The 18,107-nt window shown below is 54.8% G+C and overlaps 7 protein-coding genes across 7 annotated transcripts; 4 read left to right on the plus strand and 3 right to left on the minus strand.

The window, feature by feature from the left end:
• Positions 1–963: 963 nt before the first annotated feature.
• BDV59DRAFT_182945 (putative NAD+ kinase) lies at positions 964–3,898 on the plus strand. Its single transcript, XM_073690421.1, has 7 exons — positions 964–986; positions 1,040–1,100; positions 1,148–1,560; positions 1,662–2,652; positions 2,719–2,995; positions 3,048–3,772; positions 3,876–3,898. The coding sequence occupies exons 3-6, from the start codon at positions 1,426–1,428 to the stop codon at positions 3,202–3,204; spliced, it is 1,560 nt and encodes a 519-aa protein (XP_073546042.1). The 5' UTR covers positions 964–986; positions 1,040–1,100; positions 1,148–1,425; the 3' UTR covers positions 3,205–3,772; positions 3,876–3,898.
• Positions 3,899–4,197: 299 nt separating this feature from the next.
• Positions 4,198–5,362, plus strand: BDV59DRAFT_72228 (trafficking protein particle complex subunit 5). The gene is made up of 2 exons (XM_073696975.1): positions 4,198–4,625; positions 4,678–5,362. The coding sequence occupies exons 1-2, from the start codon at positions 4,345–4,347 to the stop codon at positions 5,165–5,167; spliced, it is 771 nt and encodes a 256-aa protein (XP_073546043.1). The 5' UTR covers positions 4,198–4,344; the 3' UTR covers positions 5,168–5,362.
• Positions 5,167–7,278, minus strand: BDV59DRAFT_72240 (splicing factor, Prp19-binding domain-containing protein). The gene has a single exon (XM_073696976.1). The coding sequence runs from the start codon at positions 7,046–7,048 to the stop codon at positions 5,558–5,560; it is 1,491 nt and encodes a 496-aa protein (XP_073546044.1). The 5' UTR covers positions 7,049–7,278; the 3' UTR covers positions 5,167–5,557.
• Positions 7,279–7,383: 105 nt separating this feature from the next.
• On the plus strand, positions 7,384–7,867 carry BDV59DRAFT_203725 (putative ssDNA binding protein Ssb3; the record flags this gene model as incomplete). Its single annotated transcript, XM_073694320.1, has 3 exons — positions 7,384–7,632; positions 7,682–7,736; positions 7,797–7,867. 3 exons carry the CDS (start codon positions 7,384–7,386, stop codon positions 7,865–7,867), a joined length of 375 nt encoding a protein of 124 aa, XP_073546045.1.
• Positions 7,868–8,633: 766 nt separating this feature from the next.
• On the minus strand, positions 8,634–13,148 carry BDV59DRAFT_182953 (putative GATA transcription factor (Ams2)). The gene is made up of 4 exons (XM_073690422.1): positions 12,625–13,148; positions 12,404–12,557; positions 10,300–12,338; positions 8,634–10,247 (listed from the first exon to the last, which is right to left on the minus strand). Exons 1-4 carry the CDS (start codon positions 12,662–12,664, stop codon positions 8,914–8,916), a joined length of 3,567 nt encoding a protein of 1,188 aa, XP_073546046.1. The 5' UTR covers positions 12,665–13,148; the 3' UTR covers positions 8,634–8,913.
• A 159-nt stretch (positions 13,149–13,307) lies between these two features.
• BDV59DRAFT_182955 (mRNA splicing protein SMD2) lies at positions 13,308–14,678 on the plus strand. Its single transcript, XM_073690423.1, has 4 exons — positions 13,308–13,387; positions 13,477–13,509; positions 13,710–13,958; positions 14,010–14,678. The coding sequence occupies exons 1-4, from the start codon at positions 13,365–13,367 to the stop codon at positions 14,050–14,052; spliced, it is 348 nt and encodes a 115-aa protein (XP_073546047.1). The 5' UTR covers positions 13,308–13,364; the 3' UTR covers positions 14,053–14,678.
• Positions 14,679–14,816: 138 nt separating this feature from the next.
• On the minus strand, positions 14,817–16,918 carry BDV59DRAFT_203728 (putative dihydroxyacetone kinase (DakA); the record flags this gene model as incomplete). Its single annotated transcript, XM_073694321.1, has 4 exons — positions 14,817–15,445; positions 15,506–16,131; positions 16,184–16,691; positions 16,912–16,918. The coding sequence occupies 4 exons, from the start codon at positions 16,916–16,918 to the stop codon at positions 14,817–14,819; spliced, it is 1,770 nt and encodes a 589-aa protein (XP_073546048.1).
• Between the last annotated feature and the right edge of the window lie 1,189 nt (positions 16,919–18,107).

An 18,107-nucleotide genomic window follows, 5' to 3' on the forward strand; every position in this document is an offset into this window, starting at 1 on the left:
TTCTGGATGGATCCTGATCTCCATTTGCCTCCATTTGCTAGCACCTCGGGGTTTCGTTTCATGGCCTCCTTCGCTTGGCGACCGATAACCAGGAAATGATGATGTCCTCTACGTCGAAGCCTATTCAAATTACGGTCTGGCCACCTCGAAATTGGCTACCCCCCGGAGTTCCATGATCTTGCTCGTTACTAGACGCCAACATGGCCACCTGCATCGTCGACAACCCCCGCCTCATCGCCACGATCAGCGTAGGCTCTAGGCTTACACACCCGCCCGAGTCCAGATGATTCCAAGACACTGTTTCTGGTTGTTTCCAAGAATATGGATGATTCGTTGGCGCCCGGGCACGGCGTATCCGGTTAATATATTCTAGTCACATGTAGGCATCGGCTGTGATCGTGTTCAGCTCGCTACGGATCAGAACGGAGTAGCCTTTTCCTTCATGCACCCATGTCAGAAGTCGTAAAGTCGTACGTGTCGGCGCAAAGGCCCTTCGTGTCGAGTGCTTTGTGATGTAGACTGCAGGCGATGGGTTGCATCAGCGATTCGCTTGGTCCTACGGACTGAATGGATGGACTACGAAGTAGACACAGGTACTTGGGGTGCGGCGGTACTGAAAGCTGCAGCTTTCCTATGCCACCAATATGTGCTGCTCCAGTGCTTGGGGATTGATTGGCTCTAAGGCTATACATTTTTGCTGTCGGTGTGAGGACAAACTGTTGCGAGCTCGAGGGAACTCAGATCTCCTTGCTTGATCTATTAAATAAAATCCGATCGTTGAACGTCTAGTAAGGATACCTTCGCTCTGATGTTCCAAGCAATTCTACCAGACCACGCCACCGGATCTATCAACATCAGTCCCAGACTACGTAGGAAGGGTTCGCTGGGGAGATAAACAACCAGACCGAAGTCTGCAATGGTATTCAACCTGGCAAAGGAGCCTCGGTGGTGACCATAGCTGTGAGCACCAAACATGGAGAGAGACTGTAATTCTACGCCATTATCTATTTCCCTATGGCTGGTTCTAACGCCCCGTTAGCCGAGTGGTGTTCTCATAGTCGGGGACAGGGCCTGAAGCCCTACAGAAATATATATACCGGGTTCACCACTACATCCACCAACGAAGAACCTCAGTAACATGTCACAGCATAGTCGACATAGCATTACCCATGAACTAAGCACGAGCAAAAACCAAACACGATATGGGTTACGCTGGTGCGACCCCTCCAGAGGCAAAATGACCCAGCTATGTCGACCGACGTCATAGCCGCGATCTTGCCAGAACCGGCCAACTTCAACCATCAACGACCTGCACCATCGGTCACAAAAACCACTGCGATCGATCGAACGATGACGGCTTGCCAAAATACCCTTCCCTAATGAGGCTGGGCCAATTCACATGGTTTTTAGGTTTCGAATTGGATCATGGACGAAGAACATCCCCGAAATGAACCCGTACGTTGCCTGTCAAGCGCAGACAATGACGACGTCAAGGCTGACCTGGAGCTTAAGGACCGTGGGGAGACGGGCGGCGAACCGGATGCCCATAACAAACTCGAGGTATGAGATGGCTTCTACTGTCCTCCAGTGTTTCACCCTGGGCCTTTTCTCCCCTTCCTTCCACGCCTCTAAGCTGATCTTTGGATCCCCCGCATTTCCAGGTTGTCCTGTCGCCCGACTGTAGCCATCGCCGCAAATCATCGCTAGTAATGGCCAATGACCCGGGAAAGAGACCGGCTCTCGACCCTCCAGATGAGAAGACGGCTTGTTTTGTACATTCTCTGATCGCAGGGGAATGGATAGACCCTACAAACAAAGCGAAGGTGGTGCCGGACGCCCTCCAGGTTCCCCAGGAAGACGCCGTTTTGGTTGATGAGCACTCAGTGGATGACGATGTGATTACTGTGTCGGACCTGGGAGACCTACGCACGAAGCAGACCCAAAAGGTCGTGCAGTCGCGACATCTCACGAAGAAGCAGCTGTCGGACATGGCCTGGAATGTGCGGAAGTTGTCGAAGAAACTGGATAGTATCAAGCTCAAGCTGTCGGTCAAGAACGTTTTCCTAGTGACGAAAAAGGGCGACGACTTTGTTGTCGGGTATACCAGAAAGGTGACGCAGTGGTTGCTGTCGGACGACCGCGATGGCAAGTATGTCGTTTATGTGGAGAAGCGCCTGGAGGATGACCCCGAGTTCGATGCTGCACAACTCCTGAAGGAAGAGCCTGCTGCGCAGGGGCGACTGAAGTTCTGGGATACGGACTTCGTGAGCGAGAAGGCGCATATTTTCGACTTCGTCATCACACTCGGAGGCGATGGAACCGTCCTGTATACAAGCTGGCTATTCCAACACGTCGTACCTCCTGTGCTGTCTTTCTCGCTGGGGTCGCTCGGATTCCTGACCAAGTTCGATTTCAATAACTACCAGAGGACGCTCGAGAGCTCTTTCAAAGAAGGAGTCGCCGTGAGTCTGCGGCTGAGGTTTGAGTGCACGATCATGCGCAGCAATCCATTGCCGAAAGAGTCGGCTGGCGCAAGGCGGGATCTAGTGGAAGAATTGATTGGGGAGGAGGCCGAAGATACCCTCACCCATAAGCCAGACAAGGTCATTCAGATCCTCAACGATGTTGTTCTCGATCGGGGCCCAAATCCTAGTACGTGCATTGCCGGCTCCTCAACTCTACAGGGTACTTTGTACAGTGATAGCTAACCCCGCGCAGCAATGTCCTCGATTGAATTGTTCGGGGATGATGAGCATTTCACCACTCTTCTCGCCGATGGAGTCTGCATTGCTACTCCCACCGGATCGACAGCGTACAATCTAGCGGCAGGCGGTTCGCTGTGCCATCCCGATAATCCGGTCATTCTCGTTACTGCCATCTGCGCGCATACCTTGTCGTTCCGACCCATCATCCTCCCGGACACGATCGTTCTACGCATGGGAGTCCCGTACGATGCCCGGACGAGCTCGTGGGCCAGCTTCGACGGACGACAGCGGTGAGTGCCTCATGCAATCCCCCAATGGAGGGCTCTATTGATACCGGTTTAGGATTGAGTTGCATCCGGGCGACTACGTTACTGTGTCTGCATCCCGGTATCCGTTCGCCAATGTCCTTCCCAAGGGCCGAAGCGGTAATGACTGGGTGCATAGCATCTCCAAGACATTGAACTGGAACTCTCGGCAGCGACAGAAGAGCCTGAAGTAGGATCTTCCGCCGTTCTCTTGCATATACGGGTCCCCATGGGACGCAATGTGGGTGACAAAGCAATAAAGAAACCTTCAAAGTCATGAGATGCTGCATTTTCTAGAAAGACGGAGTAAAAATGTGGCCAGTTGAACGCGAGACCCGTCAGAGCATCAGTTGTTGGGCGCGGTGGAGAGCTGGATGCTGTTCTCTAGAAGTTTCGTCTGGACCGGCGGGTTTCCGGGGCAGCCTCAGGCCGACTATAAAAACCCTCCGTCCGCCCGGGAAAATTTCTCTCTTCTACATTCTCCCATCATTATTGCTCATGGTCCCCCACAACACATCTCTCTGAGCTTGATGCAGCTCATGATGACGACTGTCTGAAGATCCAGCCGGGGGTTTAACGCTTATTTTATTTTTCCAGAAATATCTTTCGGCATCCTATCCTCCCATCACTAACCGGTAAGTCGCACACTCCTCCGCCAGCACCATCAGACCAACAGCCCTCGGGCTCTTATGATGAAAATTCTTTCCTACATTCGCAGTTTCCACGCTAGCCGTCGCCATGAACCCATCATAGACGTGCTCTGTGCGCAATACTTCCTTGGATGTCTGACATCGGTCCTGTGCTTTGATGTTATCTTACGACCGGTTCTTTTGTGAGACACTGGCTAACAGCGGTGCTTGTTCAGTGCAGGTTATTATACTCAAAGGAACTCGACGTGGGCAGCTGTCCACCAGCTGCGTTGTGCCTGACCGGAGGTCGTTTATAGGTAGAATCCCGGTAGAATGTTGGTGAAGAGGACAATACAGATTTTCTCGGGACCTTTTGAACAGTCGAACCAATCGTAGTCATGTAGAACATCTATCACTTCTCTCCCTTCTCCCTGGCTTCTGTTGTAATGAAAAGCACGGGGTGGAACGCAGGAACTGCACCAAACGGCGTGTGGTCCGCCGTATGGGATCAACAACATCGCCATCAACGACACCGTCTTCCGCTTCCTCTCCGTTCCCTCCCAACCAAAGGACTCTCCCAGATATCATTGTCTCTCCTGATTAATTCTATCCAGCATGAAACAATATCTGTGATACCTACACCACCTCCATCGGCTCTCACAATTCCCCCCTACCCCCCGGAACCTTCTATAACACAACGCAACCATGTCACATCCCGCACGACACTCGTCGATGCTGTCATTCAGTAACAGCAACTCGAACCTCTCTGCCTCCAGCGACAAGCAACAGTCCTCGCCTCAGTCCCCTAATCCTTCTCAAACGAGCCCTGGGCTCCGTGTCCCCTCCAATCGCAAGACCATCTACGACCGACACCTGAACCGGAGTCGAAATGCCGAATCCAGTCGCGCCAGTTTTGCCTTCCTCTTCTCCGAAATGGTCACCTATGCCCAACGGAGAGTAACAGGTATTCAGGACCTAGAGAAACGGTTGGCCCTCCCCTGCAGATACGTTTCTGTGGGATGAAGCTGACCCTCCCAGGTTAAACGAACAAGGCTACCCTCTAGGGCTCCGTCTCCTCGACCTTCTCTTCTACCGGACCATATCCAGCTCCAGCTCCTCGTCTCTATCCAGCTCATCCACCTCCTCTTCTCCTCCGCACCGTCCTCTTCGGATTTTGCCCCTGCTCCATCTCATCCACGGACCCCTCTGGCGCCTCCTGTTCAACCGCTCCGCCGATGCCCTCGAACATTCCGTCTCTCCTGATACTCCCAACGAATACATGATCACGGATAACGACCCACTCGTCAATACTTACATCAGCGTGCCAAAGGAAATGAGCATGCTCAATTGCGCTGCTTTCGTTGCTGGAATTATCGAGGGCGTGTGCGACGGGTGTGGCTTCGAGGCCAAGGTCACCGCCCATAATCAGCCCACGGAAATGTGGCCCGGCAGGACGATATTTCTCGTACGTTTTGGTGAAAGCGTAATGGAGAGGGAGAAGGTCCTGGAGCGGGCGGGCGTGAAATAAGCGAGCTAACCATCGTGCCGTGGGCGGCCTTGATGGCGACTGTGATGGCCCCCCTGATCGGGCCCGCGATGTCTGAGGCGGAAGCGCAGATTCGAACCGTGGGACTGGTCTATGTTTCAGATTCCAAGAGGGATATGATAATATGATTACGACCGACGCCGCCTTGCTCTGCAGGATTCCAGCCAAACTATGTATGCAATGGATGGCCGGTCGATCACGGCCAACCACCGCCCGAGAACAGTCAATGTTATGAACCATTTATGAGATTTCATTAAATACAGGAAGAACCGTTGGTTTTGTCCATGCGAAGTGAACCCTGTTCCAGCATGCCTTCGAGATACCCAGCAACGCCATTAGGATTAGAATGGAGTTTGTGCCCACAGTCTGTCGTTATGATACCTCCTCGGTCCGCCGTCGTTTCTCGCGATCTTCGTAAGGCGAGGGGCTTCGCTTCCTCCGACTGCCATTGTCCGGCCGGTAGCTGTCTCCCCGATCCCCCTCCGAACGATCTCGGCGGTCTCGTTGGGGAGAATACGACCGCCTCCGCTCCCGGACAGCACTCGCATTGGCCCCGGTAGGGCCCCGGGGTCGGTCATCTCCGCGGTCTGGCAGGAACCGTTCGTCTGTAATACCCGTGGGAACATCATTGCGACGACGACGGTTATCGAAGCCTTCTCCAAAGCGTCCTGTATCTTCCGATTTCAGATCCTTGTAGCGCGTGCGTCCCTTTTTCCCAAGTTTAGTCATGTCGCGGATCTGCATGTACTGAGGTAGCGTTTCGCGAGACACTTCGTCCACGAATCTTGAGCCCATGATGTCTCGCTTATCCAGGCCTTCGCGCTCCAGATCGTCACGGAAGAACGCCCCCTTGTGGAAGTACCGTTTCATGTACCCAGTCTCACCGCGCGACGCCTCTTTCTCTTCCTTTTGTTTGGCGATGTACTCGCGATCTTCCCGCTCACGCTCCTCGGCCGTGAGGTTGCGGCGACGCTCGACCTCCTCGCGCTCCTTCTCGGCCGCCTCAATGGCCTCCCGCTCACGCTTGATACGTTTCAGCTCACGGAGCTTCCACGCGGCGTATTCGGCTTCAGGGTCGACCCCATCCCTGTCATCAATTGCACCCTCCTCGGCCGCTTCCTGTTCATCGTCATCCCAGGCCTTGTTCGCGGCACTCCGTGCGATGGCATCCTTTTCGAGCTGCTCGCGAATCAACATATTCGCCTTCTCCTGGCGCTGTGCGCGACGTGCTTCTGCCTCCGCCGCCGAATCTGCAGCGGCGGTCTGAGTGGATTTTCCTTGCGTCTCGTGGCCCTGGTTCTGACCCTGGCCCGCAGCGTTATTACGCTGGCCCTTTTTGATAAACGTAGGTCGTAGGAGGACCCTTCGCGGGGCCTCATCTTCGGAGCTGCTTTCCTCCTCGGAGCTCTCTTCCTCTTCCGATTCCTCCTCCTCTTCCTCCTCGACTTCATCCTTGCTCACTGTACGAGCGGGGGCCTCGACTCTGTCGCCAGCAACATGAGGGGCCACCTTGGACGGCTTCGTTGGTTCATTCTCCTCTTCCTCCTCCTCCGTAACAAACCCCTCCTCATCCTCATCCTCCTCCGGCTCGATTCTCACATCTCGCACACCCTTCGTGATCTTACCCGCAGCGGCACCGCCCGCGGGGAACGAGCTCGCCTTGGGCGCCGCACGCTGCTTCAGACGCTGCTGTTGTTCCTGTCGCCGTCGCTCCTGCTCCTTGACCTGCTCATCCTCGACCTCCTCGTCTTCCTCGGAGGACGAGGGCTCCTCCGCGATGGCTTTACCCGGTCGATAGCGACGGACGGGCTTGAGTGGGTTGGCGGTCATGCCGCGATGCTGCGACGGTAGTGGCGGGGGCATGGTGGTGGGTTGGTCGGTTGGACTGGGATGGGTTAGAAACGACTTTCGTACGACATCGGTGAGGGTGCGATTCAGGCAAAGTGATCGATTCTTCGGTTCGACTGCTCGTGCGGATTAAAACGAAACGACGTTGCGGTGCGCTACCTTTTTTTCGTCGTATGCTCGATTCAAGCTCCAGGCGATTAGATAATCCCGGTTTGCACCACGTGACTACGCGTTGCGCGCCGCGCGCCTCCCACAGCGCATCGTCAAGTCCACCCCGCAACGACAAGCGACAACACCGAAGACAGCCTCCTCCCCAGGAACCAACTTGAAATACGCTCAACTTCTCCAAAATGTCCCTCCAAACTCCCCGCGTTCTCCCCGCAGACCTCCCGTCCTTTCATCCGTCCACGGCCAACGGCGCCCGCTCCACGAATACCGTCCGACTCCTGGGAACAGTGACAGCTTTGCGCGGCGACAGGGCGACACTCGCCTGCGGCACGAACGGGGACGTCGCCCTAGTCTTGCAGCCGTCGTCGCATTTGCAGCTGGGGCAGCTGGTCGAGGTTGTGGGGAAGGTGACGGATCTTGAGGGCGAACAGGTTCGTCTATCTTGTTTTTGCTATTGCGTGGCGTGACTGACTGCTGTAGGGTATTGGCGTGAGGGTTCTTGCGTCATTTGACTGGGGGAATCCCAGCGACTGTGGTGCGTATCTGACGGCGTCTCCTAATTTTTTTCGTCTGTATACGACGCTGACCTTGATAGATTACAAAATCTACGAGCAGGTGGTCAATGCCACGCATAAGTTCAAGTCGCTGTTCTATGATACTGATTAATGGGTTATGACTTCATGTTTGCTTGATACCTGCGTTTTATGTCAATACTTACCCTCGAGGAATGGGTTGAACTATGCTCTCTGAGGTCCTATACAATGAAATCCGAAGAAAAGTTATGACGCGTGGTTACAATGATGTGAAGAGCTACTTCAGAAAGGTCTCAGATGATGTACCCGCACTCATTCGTGTTGTAGAGCAATGACAACTATTTCCACTGGCTCTCGCCATGTACCTCCGGACTTCTGGGAAAGGTCTGAGCTGGTTACCACGGGCGGTCAGAGCGTATGCTTATTATGGTGCAACCAAACCAGACATGCCGGGAGGAGATCGGCAACCGCATTGATGGTATTGTGCAAGCCCTCCTCACTAGTGGAGGGCGCAGTCAGTGGCCGATCGAATTCCAGTGTCTGCCTAAAGAGCCATAGCGCACAGTGAATCAGTTCAGCCAAACAGGCCCCCACCGCGCCGAGTTTAGCTGTTAGCACGTCGAGGCTCTCTCTTTCGGCAGTAGTGAGCTCCATGGACTCTTTGACCCACGAACCCTGCAGCTCCTGAGCCAGGGAGGGCAGGTCGGGCCAACTGCGCTGGCCGTTCGAGAGGACGGCGTCATGTGTAGTCTGGGTGGTGTGGTGGTGGTGTTCTTTGGAGCCGGGGTCAAAGCGCCCAGCTGACGAGCCTCAAGTATCAGCCTGTGATTGACCACAGCGTAACAACATTCGCTGCTCGACTGGCTGACGAGGATGAGCGTCACCAGCACTATAGGTGTCTTGGCTTTCGCTAGATATACTATTCAGGCACCGATAGGGGCAAAAGTACTCATAGTCTTGGATAGATATTAAAGCCTATCTATGCATAGCCGTGGAGCCTCAGTGACCAACGTAACACGTAAGATGCTCCCGATCCCAAACGATGGAACAGCCCAGGCTAATCTGCCTGAGATCATCGTATCCGCTAACGCCTTCGCTTAAACACAGAAAAGGATAATAAGTAAACAGTAAAACGACAGGCACTCCGACACTCGAAGCAATTCAAACAAAAGAAACTCATCAAGCATTATTTGTCCTTCCAATTTGTTCCTTGTTGGGGGATCCAGCCGACGATCTTGCCTTAGCTCCGAGCTCCATGATACCCTGCGGCAGCGACTCCGAGTTGAAGATGCCCGAATCAAGGAGGTTTGCGCCACCGTAATTGAAAATGTCCAGGTCCTGGAGATTCTCCTTTTGAACGTGAGGATCCGACAGGATCGTGTTAATCAAGTCGCCAGAGATATCACCCTGCTCGTTGTTTTGATTGTCATCGGATCTGGTTGGAGACACGTAGTCCGACGGGAGCCAGTCTGCCCAGTTGTTGTTAGATGGGTATTTTGACGCTTCAAACGTAAACAAAGAGTCCACATTGGTGGCGGACGCATCGGAGAAAATGTCAACAATATTATCGATACCCTCGAGTGCGTCTGTGCTGAACGCATCCTCAGGCAAAGAAGGCAGCTGCGACATCTGGGTGCGCGAGTTCTTGGGCGTCTTGCTGTGACGTGGCGTCCCCGGGCTACTTTGGATCCGCTGAAGCCTCTGTGCAGTGAGCTTGGTCGGCGAGTCCGTGTACAAGTCCTTGCGCGTTCTCGGCGCGGAAGGAGAATTGCTAGGCAGGGAGAGTCGCTTCTCGCCAGCCCGAGGGTTCCGTCGTCTCGGCGTCGGACTAGTAGGGAGGTCAAACTCGAAGGTGGGGCTCTCGAAGAGACGATCCAGGTCAGACATGCCGCCGTTCTCTTTGTCCTGAGGCCGCTTGTCTTCGCGAGAGGCGATGCGAGGGCTGCGCCGGGGGCTGTTCATAACGGACTCGCCTAGAGCTTTCAGAGGCCCACCCTCGGCCTGTGCATTAGGAAAAAGCGCTCTCCTCACAGGCTTGGGAGTAAGACTATTCTCACCCGGCGCTGTAGAATTGCGGCTTTCAAGATTCCGAGCGGGGCTGGACTGGATCGCCCGCCGGAGGGCCTCGACGGCATCTTGCTCTTGCCAGCGGCTTCCCGCCATGTCTGATGACCTCCTCGGTTCCATACTGTTGGCACGACGGCGCTTGGACGGAAGCTCTTGGACATCGTCATCATTGTCCGGATCATTGGCGTTTTCGTTATTGTTGTCATTCTCCACGTGTGGGGTGGTTCCGTCCTCACCGGCCGGCGACGATGCATCGGACGCTCCTGGTGATGACCCCTCGACCTTGTTAGACCCAGTCCCGCGACTCTTGGTTGAGGAGCTATTGTTGGAGAGCGGGCCTCCTCTCTTTCGGTTCCTCGGGGGGCGTTTTCGCTTATTACTCGCGTTTTTGTTCCACCGGTTTTCTGGACGCATGCACCTGAACTTGTGAAGCCAAAGACCGCAGGCTTGTCTATTTGTTAGTGAAAGAAATGTCAGCCCGAAATGACGAACACTCACGGTTGCAGAGAAGAATTTGATGGAAGTCGTTATCGACATCAGCCAGGCTCTTTTTCACAAGCTTAAACTTGATGACCTTCTCTTGCTCATCTCGCTTGAGAGACTGCCAGAACAGGCAAGTGGAATCCTTTGTCATCTCGTTGGCTTCATCCTCGCTCCCCTCAATCTCCTTAGACCAGGCCCTACGCCAGGTAGGAGTTTCGATAGCACCGCAGTTCTCGCAATAAGGAGGCACCTGTCCATCGCGGATGCACCTGTCAAGCCGAGCTTGGACTTGCTTCAATCGCCGTGCACCTGCGCCACTGCGAACCTTACCGTCGTCGGGGACAGGTTGAGGGGCAGGGGTCTCAGCGGCCGTAAAATCGCTCATCGGGCCTGCACTGCAGGGATGGTGTTGTTGCGCGTGTGGCTGGGTGGGCATAACTGGGTCACTTGCAGGAATTGCGTTTATCAGATTTTCCAGCTCGCTTTGGGATATGGGGGCTGGAGCCAAGGGCTTAGGTGCCTGCCGAAAGCTAGCACGAGAAGACGGTCTCGAGCCCGCAGCACTGGCAGGAGCTCGAGAACGCGCTGGTGTAATTTCCTTTGCGTACTGATCTCTTGAGCCATTGTTCGCGGTGGCATTGTCATTTTGGCTATCAGGAATAGCGGGAGCAGGGGCAGGCGAGCTAGGCTGGATTGCCGGACGGGCTGTTCGCTTGTTGGACACGGAGGCCGTACAATCCTCCAGGGGCGTGCCAATGTCCTCATCCAGCAGTTCATCCAGTCCACCGCTCATAAAGCCGGAGTCCGGATCAGTGACCATAGGCGGCAGGACAGGACTCGATCGGGTTGGAAAGCCGCAATCTAGGACTGGAGGAGAGGACGGCATAGTGAACGAAGGCTCGAAGAGTCCTTGATAGCGAGATTCTTCCGGCGAATGCATGTTGGGTTCCGCGGCCATTTGGTCATCGCTCATAGGGTACGGAGAGGTGTATTGGTTATGGCTCTGAACCGATGACTCCCGCAAGAGACTCGGGGGAGGACGCGAGCGGCGAGGTAGATCATTGGAGAGCGAGATCGGGGTTGGTGGGCGAATGGGCTCCTCATTTGAGCTCTGAGCGGCCGCAATTGAAGGGTTGACGGGTGTCGGGCGGTGAATCCGAACAGACGCGGCGGTGCTAGCGGCCACGCGCAGTGAGCTGGGCTGTCTCTCAATGTTGAAATCCAACTTGCCAGGTAAGTCCGCCCGATACAGCTTCGCCCGTTTACGTGGCTGTTGCTCCGCAGATTCCTCGCCGCTACCGTAGCCTGACTGGATAGAACCCCTGCGGCTATTGTACCGTGCAGTGGCATGGAAGTCCGAGTCGCGCATGGATGCGCTCGAAGAAGGACGGATAACATCACTGTGAGATCTTTCCAGCTGAGGCTGTGTTGATTGCTGTTGTGGCTGGGACATCTGTTCCAGTTGCTGATGACTTGTTGAAGGTTGGGCGCCGGGAGTCGAGACCCGGCTCCCGGGGGCGCCCAGGGACTGCGAGGGAGACACGGAACGGAAGTTACCATTGGCACCAACGGAGGGTAGTTCCCGCGGTGTTGACCCCTCGCTGAGCAATTGGTGAAACCGCTCAATCCCGACATGATCCATGGGCGACGTCGTCCTCCCTGGTTGGACAGGGCCAGCGGCCATAAGAGTAGGGTTTTGGCGAACAAAGTTTGACCATGCTTGAGCGTTGAATTCGTGGGGAATGACGTTGCTCAGGTCCCTGTATCTTTGCATGCTCTCGAGGTACTCGCTTTGCATCACGGTCGGCACGGGGACCAGCCGCAACTTGACCTCTAGCGTCTCCTGGGCACCTTTCGAAAACAGCCCCAGTACATTTTTGCATACACGACCGGTCACCATAGTTTTGGACTGATGTGCTGGTGCGTGAGGCGTGGGCGAGGCCGAAGCGAGAACCCATGAAAGCATACCCTGTCCGACGAGGGGGGTCTCATATTCAGAGTAGTCGTAGGCGTAGACCGTATAATCCTGTCCTAGCTTGGCCACCAACTCAGGGCTATGAAGACATGCGTTAGCCATGGGACAGAACCCCGGGGGGGGGGGGGGGGCGAATCAGCAAACCTTGCGGACACAATGGCCTGGATGCATGTTTTCAGCTCGATGACGCCGATCTGGGTTTGTTCGTCCAGCGCGGCGGTTTGGACGTCGAGAAGATTAGGCCATCGAGCCAGACAATTCGTTTTGCTTGCATCATCGAAGGTGTATAGTACCTTCACTATAGATTTGAAGTTCAATGGTCAGTATCCACGGATGAATGCAGCTCTAACCACGAGGGGACCTACGCCTCATGGGCCGGACGGAAATCCCGTCCTGAGATTCCATGCCACCCGAATATGAGTGTTCACCATAAGCAGAAATAAGCCGAAATATGAATCGTGGAGGAGCGGATTAGGGATGAAACCGGGTCGGCAAAAAGAAGCCAGTTAAAGGCGAGGGATTTGACCGTCGAAACGTGATCGAGGCAAGATTCGGTTAACGCGAGGGAGATGCGTCGAAAATCGGCCAGGGATCGAATTATCCTTCAAGCGTGCGTCTTTCCCCCCTTTTCTGGCTTTTTCCCATATGAGGAAGCCTGCTGGATCGGCAACCGACGGGGAGAATGCGTGGTATGTATCTACCTATGCAACGAAGTCGCGGGGAACAGGGCGACTGGAATGCGGACGCGGGAAGGGGAGAAAGATGCGGTGAGGAAGAAGGTTCGAACGGCTCTGGAGCACCAAGAGATTGTGCAGAATGAGACGCGAGGGAGACGAGAGAGGTATGGGGGAGGAGGAGGTTGGGAAGAGGAAGAGAAGAAGAAGAAGAAGAAGAGAAGATGTGAAGCTGGGATGATCCGCAGGCGTGTCGGACGCGACGTGACGGAGCCAATCGCGCGGAAGGCGCAAACACGGCAAACACGCGCGGCACGTGATCCACCCGCGCCAAGACAAGCCACAGGTTGAGAAGTCGTTGATATCGACGTCGCTGCTGTTCATCGCTCCCAGTCGCCCTTCCTCCCATCCCCCTTTTATACCCTCCCACCATGTCGACCGATCCCAAGATCCAGTACGTCTTCCCCGCCCGAATGGTCCTACTGTGACTCATCAGCCCGTCGTGTCTTGTCGGTGATGCTAACCGTCTCGTCCAATCCGCAGAGATCTTCTGAACAAGCCGAAGAGCGAGCTCACGTACGTTTCCTCCAGTCACCCAATCATTGATGAGGCTATGCAACGCCTTTCCTGTCACATTCCATCTGAAACCATCAGCATCACATGATGATCCCATCCCCCGAGCTTTAGAAGCTATCCCGCTCGTCCATCCCCTCTTCACCAACCCGTCGCATTGGTATCATCTCATGCATCCTTCTAACGCCTTCTCTGCCAATCAGTGAATACGAGGTCTCTCTCGTTGAGGAACATGAGCTCACCGCCGGTCCCCTTTCCCTTCTTCAAACGGCCACCCGCACACACACCCAGGTGCTGATCTCATGCCGGAACAACCGCAAGTTGCTCGCCCGTGTCAAGGCCTTCGACCGCCACTGCAACATGGTGTTGGAGAATGTCAAGGAGATGTGGACGGAGAAGCCCAAGGGTACCAAGGGCAAGGGTGTCAACAAGGACCGCTTCATCAGCAAGATGTATGATTCTGACGATTCCCATCACTTCTTTTTGTCTGCTAACCTACGCAGGTTCTTGCGCGGTGATTCTGTCATTCTGGTCCTGCTCAGCTGAATGAGCCGGATTCCTATCACGTGGTGGGGTCTTGGTCTGCGGCTTTTCTCCCCCCGTCCGGTCTGAGGTCAAACGAAAGAGACGTACCATCATTTGACATCGATACCCTCCCCGACGGTTCCTGGCGAAGTTTGGTGTGTGAGGGGTACGTCCACTGCTTCACCGTCTCGGAATCGGCGGGGCTTCCATCTTTTCCTTCGGATTTCCCCGTTTTCGTCCGAGGTTTTCTCATATCATGAGGCGATAGCTCTGGCGTTTGTTTGGTCTGATGCTTCGAAAAAGTTTTAAAAATCGAGTTAGAATGCTTTGTCTGTGTTCCACTGGGTGGAAGTTGGTTTATGAGAGCACGGATCGACACAATACTCAACTTGGAATGCATATATGTAATACCAACCAACAAGCTTGTGGACGTCCGAGTGTTTCACTCCCTCGTTCCCTAGTAATTCCCCTATGCTATGTCGCGGATCATTAGGACTACATGCCAGATAAATCGGGATTCAAATTATACGGTAGAAGACGATGCCCAAACCACGTTATGAAACATTTCCGGTGGACCATCGTATCTTACAAGGCAGACCTAATACGTTGTCTAGGAATATTTCACGCACAGCAAGATACCAGTGAAGACTACCACGTTTAGAGTCAGGTAAAAAGAAATGCTTTCATTGGAACCAGTCCTAAATTAACCCAGATAACATCCGTCATTAAGGTCATCAATTATGTAAGACACATGCGATGCAATATGTACCGCAAGAAGAAGATTATTAAATAGCCTCCGCAATCCCGGCCAAGAATTCGGCCAGACCGTACGCGCCGGGGTCGGGGACCTTGCCCACCCACTCTTCCTCGCCACCCACGTAGACGGTGCGTCCCAGGCTGGCCTTCATGGCCTTGGTGGCCTCAGCGCCCTCGTTCGCGGCGGCGGCAGCGGTATGCACGTCCTTGCTTTTGAGGAGGGCTTCGCAGAAGGGAACCAGCGCATCGATCATAGTCCGGTCGCCGGGCTGGGCCGGAGTGTATTTGGCCAGCGCGGTGCGGGAGTACTTCAGGGCGGCGGCCCAGACGTCCGCGTTGGCCGGGGTGGCAGCGCCCTTGTCCTGCTCACGCAGACCGTGGGCCAGCGCGTTGAGGAAGATGGCGTAGATCGCGCCCGAGGTGCCGTCCATGGTGTTCTCCACGACGGTGACGATGCGGTTCACCGCGTTCACCACGTCCTCGGTGATGTTGGCGGACGGGTCGTCCAGGAGGGCCTGGACTGCTTCCGCGCCGCGCTTCAGGCCCACGCCGCAGTCGCCGTCGCCAACGATGGTGTCGTAGCGGGTGACCTGGGGCTCGGCGGCGATGACTCGCTTGAGACCGGCACCCAGGACCTTCTTGAGAACGGCAGGGTCCACTGTCACCAGGTTAGATCTTTGGAACAGAGACAAGAAGAGTAGAAGGAGGATGAACATACGCTTCACGTTACAGGGCTGATCTTCTGCGCGACGGGTCTTTTTGATCTCCACAGGCGCGTCGGACCGGTGGGCCCAAGTGGATGGGCGAATAGGCGCCGACCAGCCCACGGCCTCCGCAGGAGCATCGAGAAGCTCGAGGAACGACTTTCCGGGGCCCAGTCCGTTGTCCGCGAGCTTCAGGAGGGAGATGCTGAACCCCAGGCCGTTGAGACTGGTCAGGAAGGTACCCTGGATGACACGAACAGGCTTGATGTTGTGGTCACGTTCCAGCTGGCGGTGGACCTCATCGGTGATACCAGACAGCTCGAGGGTACTGACACTGCCCAGGTTGTTGATCAACAGAACGAACTCATCACCAGGCTGGTGAGTGAGGAAAGCTCGGTCAGGGTCATTGTGGTCCAGAATCTGGAAGAGCATGGTCTGGACGAGTTCCGGCAAAGTTGCCTTCACGCGGTGCGAGCCTGGCTCGTTATGAATGCCCATCCCAACCTCCACTTCACCATGAGGGATGGAGTCTCCAGTAGGGTCTCTACCAGGAATGTGAACATGCTCCAGGGAGGAACCCACAGAGGCAAGGTTCTTGTTTGCAAACTGGGCGGTTTGGTAGACCTCCTCAAGAGAGCCACTAGCAACAGTCAGCATGAGACATTACTCCTCTCTTGTTGTATGCAACGTACCCAGCCTCAGCCAAGGCGCTGACGATCTTCAGGATCAGAATTCCACCACCAATGCCGCGACGGCCCACCTTTCCACCCTTCTTCTTACCGACACCGGCGTCGTCATTGATGGCAAAGAACTCGGTCTTGATTCCGGCGGCGCGGGCCTTCTCGGCGGCCATACCGAAGTTGAGCACATCGCCGGTGTAGTTCATGGGGATGATGAGGACGCCCTTCTCATTGTCGACCAGGTCCATGGCGGCTTTGCGGATCTGCTCGGCGGAGGGGGAGGCAAAGATGGTGCCGGCGGCGGAGGCGTCTAAGAAACCGCGACCCACGAAGCCAGCAAAGGCCGGCTCGTGGCCCGAGCCACCGCCGGAGACGATGGCGACCTTGTTCTTTGTGACAGCATCAGGGCGACGGAAAATAACCTTATTTCCCGGGTCGAATGCGAGGGCGGGATTGGTGAGGGTGAGGGAGTGGAGAGCTGTGCGAACCAGATGGTCCGGGTCATCGAAGAAGTGTTTGGCTGAGGGGGTGGGCGTTAGCGGGGGACACCAATGCAAGATTCCTGGGGTTTGGGTAGGATTTTTGTGGAGAAAAAAAGAGGAGTCCAGAGGATCACGGGGAAGATTGCGGAGAGATCGACTTGGTGGAGGTGGGAGGATGTACGGCGTACGTAGGCCCCAGTATAAGGCCCGGGCCAGGACCAACGAATGGAAGGGGAAGGGGGAACGATTTCCACCTACTTTGCATGGTGTCTTGTTGATCGAAAGGGGGTATACGGAGTGATGACGTTTGGATCCGGCGCAAGTGGGGACAGTGATGATAGTGGGAAATGCGCAGGATATGCAACCAGGAAAACGCTGGAGAGGGAAACAGTCGGAGGGACGGTCGATTGCAGCGAGTCCGGACTCCTTTATATAGCCAGACGAATGTCGCTTGGGCCGTCGAACGTATGGAATGGGGATTCTGGGCGAGAGACGAATATAGTGAAGCCGCGCGCAGCTAACAGCTCGTACAGTCGAACCCGAGCGGTTTCAAGGCGGGGAAAAAGTGGAGCAATTGGTTCACCTAGAGGAGGATGGTTAGTTCCGGAGGCTCTCTCTCGTGCATGGAAAACTGGAGAAGAGGGAGGAAAGACGGTGTCATTATTCGCTGGGGGACTCACGGTGGTTTGACAGGTGGAGTAGGGGAGGGGATGGATGAGGTGATGTCAATCCAGAGGGCTCCGAGAGAGAGAGAGAGGGAGAGGGAGGGAGGGAGGGAAACAGAGACAATGTATGCGTTTGTGTGTGTGTAGAGAAGTAGGGAGAAATAGCAGTCGGAGAGGAGTAAAGAGGGAGAGATGAATATAAATACTCGAGCTGGTCACTTCAACATGGCGTAACCGGTCCAGGCAAACCGGTTTGACTTTGTTTATTCCTTTCAAATTGATTTCTATAATTAATTGGAGAATTAATTTTCTGGTTGGATTTTCTGTTCACATGGACTCGCCCAGATAGGCAATGCTGAATCCAGCATCACCCCCACTATGCGATGTACTTCTGTACACCGACGGGCAGTAGAATCGTTCGAGTGATGGTTCGGTCTGGACTCACCCGTCGTAGTCGTGGCTGAACCGGCGCTTCGGCTTACCCAGTCTGGCATTTCCGCCAACACACCGTCCTACCCCGAATTCTCCCACAATGGCTTGGAGCTTTAGGTTAGTGGTTCAACTGGGACGGAGTATGGAATGGTCCGGATCCATCCTCACCGAAGGGGGAAGTGTACCGAGAAAGTAGGATACCTACGAGGACATGGACATATATCCCTTGCACATCAGGTACATATCCTCGCAGAGTACATGTGACCAAAGTTGATAGATAAAGCATTGGATGAGTTGGTTTACTGTACAGGGGTAGGACGGAGAAAAAGCATACAGGGAGAACGGTGGAATAGGTGT

This window comes from Aspergillus ambiguus (genome assembly GCF_047715705.1).
Source record: "Aspergillus ambiguus strain CBS 117.58 unplaced genomic scaffold BDV59scaffold_26, whole genome shotgun sequence".
NCBI lineage: Eukaryota > Fungi > Ascomycota > Eurotiomycetes > Eurotiales > Aspergillaceae > Aspergillus > Aspergillus ambiguus.